The sequence below is a fragment of the Catharus ustulatus genome, chromosome Z (genome assembly GCF_009819885.2).
Source record: "Catharus ustulatus isolate bCatUst1 chromosome Z, bCatUst1.pri.v2, whole genome shotgun sequence".
In the NCBI taxonomy this organism is placed as follows: Eukaryota; Metazoa; Chordata; class Aves; order Passeriformes; family Turdidae; genus Catharus; species Catharus ustulatus.
This window is the reverse complement of record NC_046262.2, coordinates 27,476,392-27,492,391: the sequence shown is the minus strand read 5'-3', so window position 1 is coordinate 27,492,391 and position 16,000 is coordinate 27,476,392. Positions and strand designations below refer to the sequence as shown.

Sequence of the window (16,000 nt, the reverse complement as noted above, 5' to 3'; positions counted from 1 at the left end):
TCCGGTAAAGTGTTAAGTCCTTTCTAGACTACAGGAAAAAAAAATTGTTTGTCAAGGCACTATTCTTTGTTCAGCACATTCCGGAGCTCAGGAGTAAAGACAGAAAACAAATTCCTAGAGTCAACAGTGTCTGTAAAAACTACGTCAGGTTCCCAAAATAGACTTTGCTTCAAATAAATATTAACCTCAGGAAGAAATGTCTTTATTGGTCTTACAAGTCTCTCCTTAAATCATTTGGTATGATACTGGTAAGAGCAATGAACTTCAGCAAAAAAGTAGAGCTGTCCTGGGAAGGCAGAGCATTTTGCCTGTAATTAGCTGCCATGTCAATTTATAATCAACCATCTAACCGAGAACTTTGTTTTCTCACATCTGAACACAAATACTTCAAAGTATCCAGAGTCAGAAGTCTAACTGAAAAAGCTGAATTCTACCCCATAACTAATGAACCTCATGTATTAGGCAGCTACACAAGACACTTTACCCCAACAGGTACCTGGTAAAATAAACAATATTGCTAGCCAGAAACTTTAGAGGCACCCCCCTTACATCCTAATCTAAACAATTTAGTCCACATGACTTCCAGATACCTTAAATGCCTGCAGTCAAGAGTTGTCAGAGATAGCTGGTTAGAAGCTTCAACTCCCCAAAGAGCTGTGAACTTGCTAGAAACAACTTACTTTAAACCTGCACAAGTTGGCAGCTGTCCTCATCTGTTAATAAAGGAGTCCACAGTACAAGAAAACCATTAAGAGAACAGACCCCAGCTGTAACTGCAATGAGAACAGGCATTGGAAGCAAGCCTAGGAACTGATCCAAGTTCTGACTTGATTTTCATGGTTACTATTTTAGAGAAAGGATTGACTGAGAATGATTTAACATGTCATCACAAAAGCATAACCAAGAGATTATTGTTTCTTCCAAACTATGTCTTAGCCTTGAAACTGCATCTCCCCCACCACAAGCAATTTTTTCTTACCTTGGAGGATGGGTTAGCAAGACTCAAGCAGCACCTCATACTACAAAAGTTATGGGGAGTAACTGCCACAGCCTGACACTGCAAGGACCTCTCTTTCACCTGTCAGACCACGCTCTGACCTACCTCCACCCTGCATGTCTGCCAGCGCTGCCTCTCAAAACCTTGCAGTACTAGTCGAGTAATTTTAGCCAGTGTCAGTCGTAACTTAGCTGATCAGCTGGACTTCTGTGATAGGAGAGCCACTCTGTCCATTACTCTGTGCAGACTATTAGTCTCAAGAACAAACATGGTACCTGGCAAGTGCCTTAGCTGCCTAGAATGTTGCTGAAGTAACTGAAGAAATATTTCATGATCTGGCTGGCAGTGGTAGTGTAGCCTGCTAAAGCTTTCAACTTAGGAGATACATCATTTTACTTTGGTGCTAACATAATAATTGAGAACAACACTTCAACTGCTTGACTTATTTTATTTTTATCCCCTTGGCTGCATTTGAGTTTTACAGTGGTTTCTTAGAGATCATTCATTCTTGTAGACCTCTAAGAGGTAACAGACAAGACTGAAACAATCATACATATAAAATTACTCATGTTTACAAATTTTTGGCAATCATAGTAACCCGTTTTTTCCTATTGCCATTGCCCCAATCATTGAAAAAGAGAGTGTACAATAATTTACATCTGAAGTATTTCAAAGTGCTTGGTAGTGATTTTCCAATAATTATTTACAAGTGGCCTATAGACATATGTACAGGTGTTACACAAGTTGTGGCTGGAATATGGCTTTCTATGGAAAGTGCTCTATATTTGGTCAGTGATCTTACTGACTAACCAACCCAGGGGTTACTGATAAAACCACGAACAGCTGAATTGTTGTGGACAGGTATTTACAGAGTTGTTAAGCTGTAGAAAATAACTATTTACACAAGTGTTCCATAAATACAGAAAGTATCTTCTTTCTTCCAAGAATGGAGGAAGTCCTTCAGCCACAAACCTGGTTACTATCCCCAAAGAGTGTAAGACACAAGTAAACTGAAAGTGATTGCTGATCCAGTGCTCATGCCATATCATCATCTGTGCTGACTACAGATATCTGTAAAACAGTAAGTACAAGTTAGCTACAGTTGCAGTAATAAAAGACATAAAGCAACACACATCATAGCAAATTCCTCAGGCTAGTGACCACATTCAGCACAGATTACTCCATCCCAGGTACAGACACTAGTTACCTACCACAACTTTAACCTTGATTATAGGGTAAAGTTGTCAGTTGATTCAGCCCAAGTATTTTGTTGGCAGCCAGCAGCTTTCAAAAGCAGAGACCTTTCCCAAATTCAACTCAGGCATCATTAGGCAGTCTTTTAATAGGTTTACTTACTGCAGGGTAGGTGTGTCCTACTGAACCACTGTGTCTTCCAATATCAATTGTGAGGTCCTCTTCTGTAGTTTTTAGGTAGACTGGATTATCAAAATTCATGCTTTTCATGTTCTTATGCTGCCAGTTACGCCACATGAAGTAGCCAGCTGCTGCAGCCATCATCAGCAATACTGCAGGGAGATGAAGAGATTGCAAACATGGAGTAGAGTCAGGTCAAGCTCCTAAGAGTGGTATGTGCCACCATATATGGTCCAAAAGGCTAGTAAATGCTGTACTCACCAGCAGGAAGAATGATCCAAGCTGCTGATGTTCTTCCAGCTGCAGTTACTTCAGAGGTTGTACTACTAGTGTTGAATCCTGCATGAGAATTTGATGCAGTGAGCTTGCGTAGCGATAGGCAAATTGTCATGTGCAAGCATTTCCCAAACCCAGAAGCTCTTGTTTGATTAGCTTCTAAATAGCACACTTCTAGAACAACCTAACATGCTTCATCCTGTATTAGCTGGAAGCTTTCTTTGTTGCTCACCTTCACTGAGCGTGCCTAGGATTTCATGGAACCTACATGTTCCACACTATCCTATGAGAACTAAATCTGTTTAACACATGCTCCAGCTGCTACACTACACAAATGATCTGGCCTGTGTTCTGTATTTGCATGCAAAGGAAAAAACTTCCCAAGTAGGCTAGTTGGTCAGTTTGCATTTAATTTCTCTAATGTTTAGCAGTGTGAGTGATTGGGACCAGTACCTCCAGGAACTAGTCCAACAGTTGGAGATTTTTCTGTTGTGCTGGTATCTTTAGCCTCAGTGTAAGCCACAGTTGTTCCAGTACCTGAAACTAATTATAGATCAAGAACTAATTATAGATCAGTTAATCCTGAAGTTCTGCAATGGCTTTGCTATGAGAGCCATGGTAGTGAAGGTTTACAGATGGCAAAAATGATCATGCAGCTTGTTAGCTTCAGTGGGAACACTGACATTAACTATTTCACTAGCATACCCTCAGCAGAGTTCTTGATGAAAAGAACAAGGCCAGACAGTTAATCAGGAAACAACTACAGGCATTTTAAAGTCACAACTGTTGTAAGTCATCCCACCCCCTCACATAAGGTTTTCTGAATAAGGTTTTATTTTTACAAGTTTACTTGTTAGATACAGCCTTTGATACCCATAGCAACCTTTTAGAGCAGCTAAGGGAGGTCAGCATCTTTGCATTTAGCACTCTGTGGCAGTCAGAATCAAAACACAATAGTCAGTGGCACCTTGGAGTTTCTAGTTCCACTCCATTGAACAAAGCAAGCTTGCAGCATAGTCAGTACTGACAACAGTAGTACAGCAGCATGGTCACCTGGACCAACAAGGACATACAAACTTCCTTGGACAGCAACATTAGCTAACCACCTTTTAAACATTGTGTTTTTATGTACAGCCATGTCAGTTTATATGCCTGTTTTATAAGAGGCTGAGTATGTTTCATCTTTGGGCTTGCTGTCTGCAGAAAGCCATGGAGGTACAAGATCTTGTTGCAAATGATGATGAAGACACAGAAGCAAAGCATGGACTTTGAACAGCAGCTGCAGACTGAGGGCCATATTAATGCATAAGACCTTCCCCTCCAAGATTAATTACATCAGATTAATTTTAGCAAAGCTGTTAGCCTATACCACTATTTCCTTCCCACTAACAGGTTCAATACTCTCCTACTCCTTCCCCATTTATTCTGGGAAAGATGTCAGTTGTGTTACAGTACCTGTACATCTCAGACCATCCTCCTGCAAGAAGTACCCAGCAGGACATGCACAGGTGTACTTTGGAGAATGTTCATTTATCTGAGGAGCAGGCAGGCACAGGTAGCTACAGCCTCCATTTGCCATGTTCTCTTCACACCAGTTCCTACCTGTTGGTAGGAGTGAATTAAGGAGTGAACAATTAAGGAGTAAGCCTTCATGCTCCAGATGTGTAGCAGAAGTGTTTGCTCAGTAATTGTTCTAGAAGAATTATTTATCTCAGCTGATTACAGATTTATATCTGCTCTGCCCAAGACAGAGCAATTGTAACTAGACCTCTCAACCCCCGTGGGGCTGCCTATGTTAGAAACTCCAAGCAGAAATAGAAATGGACAGCTACACAGTGAAGGGATACCATTTGGCACTATCCAGGCAGGGCAGACTTCTTGTAAGTATACTTCTTATAAGTATACACTGACTTAACTATAAACTGAAATTACCTGAAGGCTGAACAAGTTCATGATACACAATGATGTCCTGTGCATCACTGAGGTTGTTCACTAGGGTAACCAAGTCTGTTCCAGTAAATTTGTTGGCACCATAGACTGCCTCATTCTCTCCATCAATCCAGTACACACGGTCCTAGAAGACAATGTCATTGCATCCCCATGATGCTATCAGCCCCATCATTCCTGACACATACCAACAAGAAGAGGACTTCTGACAATGACTACAGGAAGTCATTCTTACCTCAAAAATGGTTAGAGCAAGAGGATGAGGAAGGAACATATGTGACTTCAGTACAATTCTACGATCCTGGCCATTCAAGTCCACACTTGACAGCATGTGTAGTTTAGAATCAAGCCAGTACAGGCGGCTTTTTACAAGATCTAGAAGGGGGAAAACACCAAATATATTTAGTGTTCACATGGAGGAAACCTTCAAAGCTTGCTACAAGAATTGAAATGCACACAGGCTTGAGAATGGTGGCGATACTGCCCTAGTTTCTTACCGTTCCAGGATACAGAGGGCTGCTACAGTGATGCCTATGCAGCCTGTGCCTCTACTATAATATAGAGCAGTTCAGGAAAAGTTACTATTTTAGCATCTGAGAAGTGCTGATGCCTGTTGCAGTGTCTTCAGGCATACAGACACTTCCCTTACTCAGAAGCTGAAAAAACAGTTCTCTGAAGAATGACCTTGGCTTTTGTAGCAAAAAAATTGCTAAAGCTCCAGAACACCTCTGGAACAGAGACAAGTTCAACATACCTAGAGCAATTCCATTAGGCCATTGGATTTCTGTTGTCACAAGCTGTTGTCTGTCAAATCCATTCATTCCTGCTTTCTCAATTTTTGCTGGCTCACCCCAGTCTGACCAGTACATAAAGCTGTGAAGCAGAATTTATGTTGTATGATGCACTATAGTACTGTGTAGTATTACTCTTTATTATGACCAGTAACTAGCAAAGGCTACCTAAGTCAGTTATCATAACATGTAGTTGGTAGGTCTGCTCTTTTAAAAGAGCCTGGACAAATACTCACCCAGAGATAGGATCTACAGCAATAGAAGCTGGCTCTCTCAGTTCAGAGAGAAACAAAACCTTTCTTTTTGTGCCATCGAGGCTAGCCACTGAAATGGTCTTTGCAGTGGAGTCAGACCAGTAGATGTTCTTATAAACCCAGTCAACAGCAATTCCTGCAGGGCTGTGTACATTGTCCAAGATTCTGATGTGTGTTCCAACTTTATCACGGGTATCAATAGAGGCACTGGAAGACAAGAATTACTTGCTTTCAACCACTTCTTCTGCAGATACTATCCATTGGCACCTCAGCAAATTCTGCACAAGATTTCAGGCAGAAGATGCATGTGGGACTTCCCACAAAGTGCCTTTTGTACAAATGCAGCAGCAGTTACTAGGAAGTGCAATAGGCACTTTTTGTGGGACAGCACTAGCTGTGGGAACTTGCATCAACTGTATTTTCTCTTTAGGATGCCAGGAATCTAGTTTTCATTACCAGCGACTAGACAACAAGAACATGGGATGGTTTAGGGAAGTACATTCGGTTCAGAAGCTAAGCTGATTTACCTGAAGATTGCTTTTTGGCCGAAGTCTGCCCAGTAAAGCTTTTGCTCAGCAATATCAGCATCTAGAGCTATAGAGTTTCTTAGTTGCTCTACAAGCTGAATGTATTCTTTTCTCTCAAGGCCAATCTTCCTAATGTCCCGACGGTTGGTGAAAATTAGACTTGGTTCTTTCCCTGTGAAAAGAGCTCAAGTGTTATCTGTACTTCTAGATACTCAGTCACATGCTTTTCTTTTACAAAAAGTGTTAAGAGTCATCATATTTAATACTTTTCCATTCCACACTTGGTAGTAGATGCTGACAGAGGTCTTGGCTGTACCATACCTCATCCTTTTCTCCCTCCACAACTTGACAGGGAGGATCCTCCTGCCCAGGGAGCAGACAGAAGCAGTTTATGCCAGGTAGCCTTAAGTACTGTATCATGGCATCATTCAAAGTGTTAACACTGATGAGTAACACCACAACAGCTAGTGTAAAAAACACAGTAATATAAACAGTGCATCACTTGTGACTCATTTTAAAGTGGGGATATGAAAGTCTTATGTCAATACTCACCAACAGCCTTGCACACCCCAGTGGCAAGATCCATCTGATAGCCACGGCTACATTCACATTTGTAGCCCCCTTTCAGGTTGATACAGATCTGACTACAGATACCAGGATTCTGACATTCGTCAATATCTGCAAAAACAAAAATTTAATTTATGCTCAACTCCAGTACCCCCAGTAGAGGTTATATTAAATTACTAGATACTTGCCTCCACACGTTCTCCTGTCCAGAAGCTCAAACCCAGCTGGACAATCACATTCATAGCCAATAATGAGATCTCTGCAGATATGAGAGCATCCGCCATTGTTCACCAGACATTCATTGACATCTAGAAGACAGAGTTGACCACTTCTGAGAAGGCATGCATGTTTAGTCTTATAGACTTAGCCATGGACCACTTCACCAGGTACACATTCATTTTCTAACAATGCCTGTCACATCTGAGAAACTGTTCTGGCACTTCAAGTCACATGCAAGAGAACTCCCTCAAATTCACAATCACTCAGCTACCAGCACCTTCTCTGTGTTACAAGCAGGTACGAATAAAGATTGAGGCTCCTGAAATTTCAGTGTTTCTAATGCATTCAAGTGCCTTCCTGGCTATAGAGAAATGATCCTCTCAGCCAGTTTGACTAGGATAAAACTAGCCTATAACTAGGTTGGCCTCAGTTGAAAGTTTGCCATCAAGAAGCGCCAACGGGCCTTCCAGCCGACACCTGACAACTCAGAGGCTATACCCAAGTATATCTAGTAGTCAACATTGTGCAAAGAGTTTATTTACTTACTACACTCCTTGAGGGGCTCATCACTCCAGTCCTTGCAGTCTCTCTGCTGGTTACATACTTTATTGATATCTATGCATTCTCCACTTCTGCACTTGAATTTGCCAGGCCCAGAGCACTGAATAACTGACATAATGAAGATTGTAAGGGTGACTACCAGCTTCAACAGATTGAATTCTGCAAAAGACTTTAATTCTTGCTCAGTTCCACACTTACCATTGTTACAATTTGCTTCATCTGTGCCATCCAGACAATCTCTCACACCATTGCATTGCCTACTCCCATGGATGCAGTTCCCATCTTCACATCTGAACTGGTCTGGTCTGCAGGTCCGAGAAGCTGAGGACACAGTCATTACAGACTTTTACTCCTGAGGTTTACTGAAGCAAAGGAAATAAAAGAGGAGTCAAGCAGTACTTCCAAGAGAAGGACCAAGTGAACTTACGGCAGTTGATTTCATCACTTCCATCCTTACAGTCGGGATCTCCATCACAGCGCCACTTTTTGTGGATACATTCACCTGAGCCACACTGCACCTCACTGGCAGAGCACTTCACAGAAGGTGCAGGCTGGCGGCCACATTGCTCTAGAGACTCATCAGAGTGGTCAGGGCAGTCAGCATCATCATCACACACCCAGCTGAGGGAGATGCAAGCCGAGCTCTTGCACTGGAACTCATGAACTCCACAGGTAGGAGGTGCACACTCTAGCTCATCACTACCATCACTGCAGTCATCTTGACCATTGCAGACAAAGCTCTTGGAAATACATTGCCCACTGCTGCATGTGAAGTCTGCTGGACTACAAGTCACATTACCTGGGGTAATGGGAGTAAGAGAGATTAGTACATTATCACAAGAAGGCTGACTTTCGTGTGAAGGCATTTTTTTGGCAGCTGTTAGCTCACAGACGAGCATCCTGTGTAGGACAATAGGGAAGCCTAAATGTCCACCTATAGCACACTTTGACTCCACAGACCATCCTCCTTGCCACTGGCCATTGTAAGTGATAGGTATCGGATTTGAACTACTGAGTGAAAATAACCTTCTGAAGTAGCTAGGTTGTCCTGCACTTCAGACTGCAAGTATTTCAGAAAACAGGGTCCAACCCTGTGAACCAAAGATGTAAGGTAAGAGAATTGCTAACTCAAGAGTACAGACTAAGATTAAGATAGTCTGACGGTTAGCATGTACTGTAGTTTGAAATTAAAGTGTTTTGTGATGGTCCCCAGGACAGCAGTGGCCCATTTGCCTGGATCAATGGGGACAACACATCAAAACCTTGCCTCTATTGATCCTGTGGTTAAGCAAACCCAAGCAATTTATGTCAGTACAAATTATGCTGGTTTAATAACAATGTAGCTGACAGCTCAGAGTTTTATCAGCTTCATTAGAAACACTGTCTGTAGATTTACTTGTAGATTAAGGCATTAGTTTGCTGAGTAAGATGGCAACTCCAATGACACATAGCAAAAGTCTGAAGATCTGTGTCTCATTAGGCCATCCAAGCAAAGTGGTTGTGATGGAAGCCAGTCCTGTGGCTTTGGTTACAGCAAATATATCTCATCACACATCAGAAAACTCCTATGCATGCAAGTTCTTTTGAATAAGCCAGGAATCCTGGATTCTAATGCTGCAGTGGCAGCTCTACTTGAGTACCACCCTGAAGTTCTGCCTCCTTCCCCTCCTGCCCCTTGCTACCCAAACAGCAGACATTCAGCTTCCCAGATATTTCAGGATTGGCTATAAAGTAGATCAGTTATGGCCTCAGCTCAAAGTTGCTACTACACTTTAGGAGACAATTAATTTGTTAATGAAAGCAGCAATTTCAGAAACTCTCCAGAGAACAAGTTCTGACAGGTGGCTTGCCAGGTGACTAAGCTACCTAGGGCCACTGCCAAAATTAGCAGAGAAGAAAGACACATTTAAAAGCTTACATTATTGTAGTTCTTAACTCAGCAGGCTAGAGGAGTGTCAGAAAAAGTTTGCTTTAAGTGGCTCCAAAACAAAATGAATGTAGGAGAGATACTGATACTACCAAAAGCTTATCTTCCCAGGTGTACTGCCCAGCTCCTTTCCAGACAAGTTAATTGCAAATAGAGTTACGCAGCTACTGTTGTTCTCCTTACCACAATTCTGTTCATCTTCTTCACTGTCACAGTCTTTTTCACCATCACATTTCCAGGACACTGGGATACATTGAGTTGACTGAGGACCACAGCTGATTTCATTTACCCGGCATGTTCTTGCATCTATTGAAAAAAAATAAGTTCAATCTAAGAGCTACTGATCTTGGGTTTCAGCATTTGTGTTGAAAATTGAGCCTGAAAGGTTTCAGGTCTGGACAAAGTTGCAGTTATTTACATGCCAACAGTCCGTACAAATTGATGAGAAAAGCTCTATTACTTTGTATTGTTCAGTTAAAAAACATGTTTCCAGTTCCTAAGAAATCAGTATTTTAAGGGTACCTTTGTAGTAGTAGCATTGTGATTGCACGCCAATTGCTCTGTAGCAGCTTGAGCTACAACAAGTAGTAGTAGGGAGGAGTAATGCCAAAATGCGCCAGGACTTGGGGCTGAAGTATTTCCCACTATGGATCCTACTGATGCAGGAAAATGACAGTTCTTGGACCTATACTGCTTGATGAGTTATGATACTTCAGACCAGAGCTGCTAATCCTGACACCTCCCAGTCAAGCCTCTGCACTACTGCTTCCCACAACCAACACATAGTCAGATACTCAGTCCCTACATTAGCTCTGGTAGTATTGGGACTGCACTTGCAAAGTAGCTGCCCTGGAGAACAGCAATCACTTGGTGGACAAGCCACAGTGACAGTCAGGCCTGCCACGTTCTACATGCTGCTTCTGACTGTGAGTAAAACTTGGTACTTGCTTCTCTTTCCAGTACAAGTGCAATAATGCCCACTCAGTTCTGCATCTTGCCAGCAGTGAAAAGTTTCCGCAAGACCCTGACAAGGCCAATCACTTAGGAAGTTGCTCAGACTGCAAGCAGGCGAGAACTCAAAATGCTCCTCCCACAGGCTTGACTACAACACCATGCCAGGTTCACTTACGGCACAGTTCAGAACTCTCATCAGACCCATCCTCACAGTCCGGATCCCCATCACACTGCCATCTGTTAGGCACACACTGACCACTGAGGCACACAAAATCAGATTCGGCACATGTCTTCTTCACTGCAAGGGAGAAAAAGACAGTTATTTAGAAACCAGGGCTTAACTTATTTATGGCTAACAGGGATCAGCTCTTTTGCCCTAGAAAGTTATTAAATATCCTTGGTTCATGAGTGCCTGGTGTTATTCCCCACCAACCTAGTAAACAGTGCTGTTTAGCACTTCCTACAATTATTCTGTGCAGAGAAAAACATTTATATTCATCTAATCAGGCACTAAGGACCACTATTGCTAAGGAGACTAAGCAGGTTAGTCTATATTTGCTGCTGCTTTGAACAGACTTGAGTTAAAAAAAGGTCTGTTGATATTAATATTTAGGTTTTGAATTCTGAGTTTATAGTCAAGGTATTTGATTTGTCATTACAGAAGCATGGTACTATGTAACCCTAGGGTAATAGTTTAGGTCTGCTTGAGGAGACTGGCAGTTCAACCACACTAGGTGATGGATATAGAGTGTGCTTTGCCTGGTCTCCAAGTAAACCTAGTCATCTATCTTGGCTTCTGTGTCTGCTGAAAGCAAGGGTTGGCAGCCAAAGCTAGACTTAATGTTTATAGGAAACACAGCAGAATCACTTTCACATATAAAACAGGGCTTTTAACCATGGAATAGTCAACAGCAGAGTGCTAATAGCAAATATTTTCTATTATGTATTCAAGAAACAACCGAGAATAGGCTTCTATTCTGTTCCTGTCAGTCATCATTCTCACAAATGAAGAATTTTGGTCACAAGCTTTGTCTCGGTTGCCAATTTCAGGACAGTTAGATAACACTCAGGAAAATTCAGTTGCTTCAGATGGATACAAGGAACCACAAGTGGTTATTCTAAGGAATTTGTCTTTGTATTCTGACTGCCAGAAGTGCTGGATGGCATAAGCATCTCTCCAGTGATACACTGTTAAGTCCCCATTTCCAACAAGCAAGTACTACTACAGAGGTATTACTTTGATTACTTACCACAAGCACTCTCATCACTGCCATCTGAACAGTCTTCATCCCCATCACATTTCCAGATTTGAGGAATACAGCGCCCATTACCACATGCAAATTGGGATTCTTCACATTTTGTTCTTGCACCTTCAATGAAAAAACGAACCTAAGCCTCGATACAGTTAAGCAATACTTTCTCGCTTTCCCCACTGATCAAGAAGCTACTCAGCCTAATAAAGAGCGTAACATCAACATGAAGCCAGATCTGAGATCCAAATCTTTGCAACCACCCTATTCAATCATAAAAGTAGAATCAAAAGCTTTCCTTCACAGTACAAGTGCAGAGTTTAAGTACCATAACTGTCCACCTGCAAAACAGCAGCAAACAGTCTCAGTGTTATTCTTACTCAGTTCTCCTCTTCAAGACAGGATCAAGCCTGCAAAAATGTGTGCCCACAACTACTTCTGCTGTCTTGCATCTAGCATCACTTCCTCAAAACTCTTCAAACTTTAAGCAAACTGGGTTTAAATACGATTAATGTCAAGCTGGATTAGCTCTGCTACTAACAGAGCAGAATCCAAAAGACACCTGTAAAGGTAGCTTAGGTAACTGCTTTGCAGCTGAGCAAGTTTTCATGCTTTATGTTACTCCTCAAACAGTGGCACCCCTCTGGGTGCTATGTCTCTACATTCCTTGGTATACACTAAAAGAAATTACTCTGGTCTTTTAGCATCACACTTACCACTTTCTTCTGAAATCATGTCCATTGTGTCACAACTGGTCTTGATTTGTTAGTACGCTTGAATAAGATACTGCTTTCTAAAAGATCCTTAGAGTGCATTTTCCAGAGTGTATTCAGCTCTACAACTGTATGACCCCATCTCCCAAGGTAACATGCTTTGTCTTGGAAGCCCTGTTGTAACAGTCACTAAAAGCAGCAGCCTGCATCCTCAGCATCTAAGCGAGAGCTGTCCCACTTAATGCACACAGACAAGCGCGTAAGACTGTGCATCAGTATTGGCTGCACAGGCCTACAGCACGATGCAAGACTCCTGATCCTTTTTGGTTTATTGCATCATTGGTGAGGGTGCTTTGTCCAGGCATTCCAGAGCTCAGAGGGCATCAAATCTTAGTAGAGTATTATCTGCTATTCTATATCCTCTCTGTATGACCTGCAAAATGCAAGACAGTTTCCAAGCAGAAGGAAGGTACTCAGCTATTTTACATTATATATGCCAGCCATCACACAAGGTATTCCACCAACGCTGGACAGTAAAAGCAAGAACAACACAAGCACTTCCATCTGCTGAATGTCTCATGTAAATCCACAATCTAAGATGTGAAACAGCATCTTTGCTGAGTTCAGCTAATGTTTTAGTAGCCTCAGTGGAGGAGTAAAGCAGTAGCCCAGTTGTTAGAACAAAGATAACAACTTTTTTTCATGGGAACTGTGCTCAAAAAGTACCAAAAATCAGAACACCAGTTCTCCTGTATGCTGTTTCCATTCCCCCATTTCCTCTTCTGGTTGGGAATTACACCAGCATGTCCTTTCCAGCAGGGTAGTTTTGTAAAGCTACTATTGCTGCTTGGTCATGAGCTGTCAATTAGCTCGCCTTGTGCTAGACAGCACACCCCAGCCACTTAAGAGTGGGAGTAGCTGCCACAGTTGGAAGCTTGTTCTAGGCCTCATACCTTGTTGTCCAGCAACCTCTAGATGGTCAGAGATGTGAGCCCTGGTGACATAATTCAGGTTTTACTGCACTACTACATAAAATATGCAACAACTGACTCCTGCTAGTTTCGGGACTTCCTCATTCAGGCGTTCTGAGTGGGAACAGTCAACCTTTCCCAAAATAGCATACAGAGAATTAGACTAAACCTGCCACTAAGGAGATCCCAAAATAACTACACGGTCCTTAGTTACTCTATTTCAAGCCAGAGTAACCAGAAAAGGCTTACTAGTGACTTACAAACATAACACCATGTTGACCAAATGCTACAGGGAAGCTACGCACAAGGTTAACAGAAGCCATAGCTGAGCTTGGAGAAACAGCTATAACTTTACAATTACAATCCTAACAACAAGCCATTCCAAGAAGGTATCATTGCTTCTGCAGCTGATACCAAGTGAAATGTCAGAGCAACTACTTTTAGCCCACAAACAAGTAAAAAAATCGACAAGGCCTAACAACCACACAGGTGCACAAAGGTGAAGGTCAGCATCTGCTACTGCTCCTGAAGACGTCTGTCAGCCTCTTGAAATGAGCTCCAGTTAAGATGGTTAGTTACAGCCAGTAACTCTGACCCCCTGTCTTACACCAAGCACCATTCTACAATGCCAGGTAACCATTTAGTTAGGTACTACCAGTCTAATCCATTGCAATTTGAAGCAATGCAGTCATACCTCAGTCACAACTTCAGTGACCAGACATCTAGTGATTTTTGGATCAGCACCAATTAGCCACTAATTTAAAGCGCCTCTTTATGTGCTCTTCATACAGCAGAAGCACCTTCACATATTTTCTTTTTCTTAAAATACAACTTAGGCTGAAAAATGTCGAGAACCAGTCAAAGCCTGGGATTGCTAACACATTTTGCTGTTTCCCAGGTAACTTCTTAGTAGAAGTTGGCTCGTAAGCAGCAATGGGTGAAGGAGCAGTTACACTGACTACCCAAGTTAAACTAACTTTCTTCATATCTCTGCTATTACTGTAAGTCTCAGCCCCTTAAGCAAGTTGCCAGATTACTTGTCTGGGCAGCTTCAAACATGTGACACTTGTGTACTGTCATCTGACACCAAGACCCAGAAAAGCTTCCAACCGTGATTGGGAAACCTTTCGAGAGCTCATATAGGAACTAGCTTAGGCTTTTTCCAGACCGCAGCAATTGCAACCACTAGAGAGCTGATGGGGCCACTGACTCAAATTGAAGGAACAATCAGAATAACTTGGTTAGCTAGCCCACTAATTACCCTCCACTGCGTATCTCTTGTGATGATTTCTGAGCACAGAGCAGTAGCAGTTTCAGTGCCAGCCAGCTTGGTCCTTCATTCTACAGCTCTTTTAACCATGTCTGTTGCAGATCAGGCATGGGAGCAACCTACAAGAGAGGTGACAAGGCAGACATTTCTATTCTCTCTCTTTCTATGAGGACTGGATACAACAACATGCTGGCAGGGCTACCCGACATATCTGGTGTCTGAATTACTACTGCACACTGTTAAAGGAACAACCGCCAAGATCAGACACTTTAGGCCTACTTTAGGACAACAGTCAGGAGATTTAAGAGCACACAACAATGCAGACCTAAACTGCCCACCTCCTACCTGAGAGAGCAGGGTGGAGCTCAGCTCCTCAAGGAAGAAAGGAGTCAGCCAAATGATTACTACTTGCACTTAAAATATTTTTAAATGACCATCCAACTGGCTCGGTGTGCAGGACCCCAGCCGATAGCGGCAACAGCTTCTGCGGCGGGAGGCAGCCCTGGAGCAGGCTACGAGCAGCGCGACTGGGAGCAGCGACCCCGCCTTGCCACCAGGTGGAGATGCCTCACAGTGGTCACCCTGGACCCTAAACTAGGGCCATGCCAACACCGCTGGGCAACAAAGCCTAAGTTGCCCCGCAGTTTGACAGCACCTTTGACGCCGCGAGCTTCCCAAACGCTCCTCTTTGCCCCTCCACAACAGAGCCCCAATGCTCCCGACCCTCTGGCGTTAGCCCCAGCCCCTCGGCATCGATCAGGAAGGAGCAAGACCCTTCCCGCAGCCGGTGCCTGGCTCCCGGGGCTCGGTTCCCCTTTACGGCTCCCGCCGCCCGGGGCCCCGGGGGGAAGGCGGCGCCTCGCTGGGCACGGGGGACGGCGGGGCCGGCGCGGCGGCAGCGCCCCCTGCTCACCCGGGAGCCCGGGCCCGCCCCGCTCGGCAGCGGGCGGGCAGCCCGAAAGAGCGGGAGAAAATAAGGAGAGCGAGGCAAAAGGAACGGGCGGTGGGCGACGAGATGGCCGCGGGGGGCAGCGGCGGGAGCTGCCCCGGCAGTGCGCGCCCCAGCCCACTCCCCCGGCCCCACACTTACCGTCGGCGGCGGCGCGCAGGCAGCCGAGGGCGAGCAGCAGCAGCAGCGCCCAGCAGCGCGGGAGCGCCCACCGCCCCACGCCGCGGCTGTCGGCCGGGGCGCTCGGGTCTCCGTGCTGCCGGTGCAGCCGCATCGCCGCACCGGGGACAGGGTGCATGGGCAGGCAAGCGCTGCGGGCGGAGAGCCGAGGAGCAGAGGTGGCAGCCGGAGACATGCACGGGGGGAGGCCGTCCCCGCGGCGCTCTTATAACAGCCGCCCGGCCGCCCGGCGTGCCCGCTGGTGACTCACGGCGCTGCGCCGGGCCCCGGTTG

At 44.1% G+C, this 16,000-nt stretch overlaps 1 protein-coding gene across 2 annotated transcripts; it reads right to left on the bottom strand.

Annotated features, from left to right (window-relative positions):
- Positions 1-1,425: 1,425 nt before the first annotated feature.
- Positions 1,426-15,980, bottom strand: VLDLR (very low density lipoprotein receptor). 2 transcript variants are annotated; one of them, XM_033085466.1, is made up of 19 exons: positions 15,689-15,979; positions 11,645-11,764; positions 10,570-10,692; positions 9,624-9,746; positions 7,941-8,312; positions 7,712-7,834; positions 7,499-7,621; positions 6,922-7,041; positions 6,719-6,844; positions 6,167-6,338; positions 5,622-5,846; positions 5,349-5,467; positions 4,830-4,969; positions 4,580-4,721; positions 4,103-4,249; positions 3,101-3,190; positions 2,633-2,710; positions 2,354-2,523; positions 1,426-2,068 (listed from the first exon to the last, which is right to left on the bottom strand). In XM_033085466.1, exons 1-19 carry the CDS (start codon positions 15,900-15,902, stop codon positions 2,033-2,035), a joined length of 2,763 nt encoding a protein of 920 aa, XP_032941357.1. In that variant the 5' UTR covers positions 15,903-15,979; the 3' UTR covers positions 1,426-2,032. The 2 variants fall into 2 exon arrangements, with proteins under 2 accessions (XP_032941357.1, XP_032941358.1); XM_033085467.2 differs by lacking the exon at positions 3,101-3,190 and having other exon boundaries at positions 15,689-15,980.
- Positions 15,981-16,000: the final 20 nt, after the last annotated feature.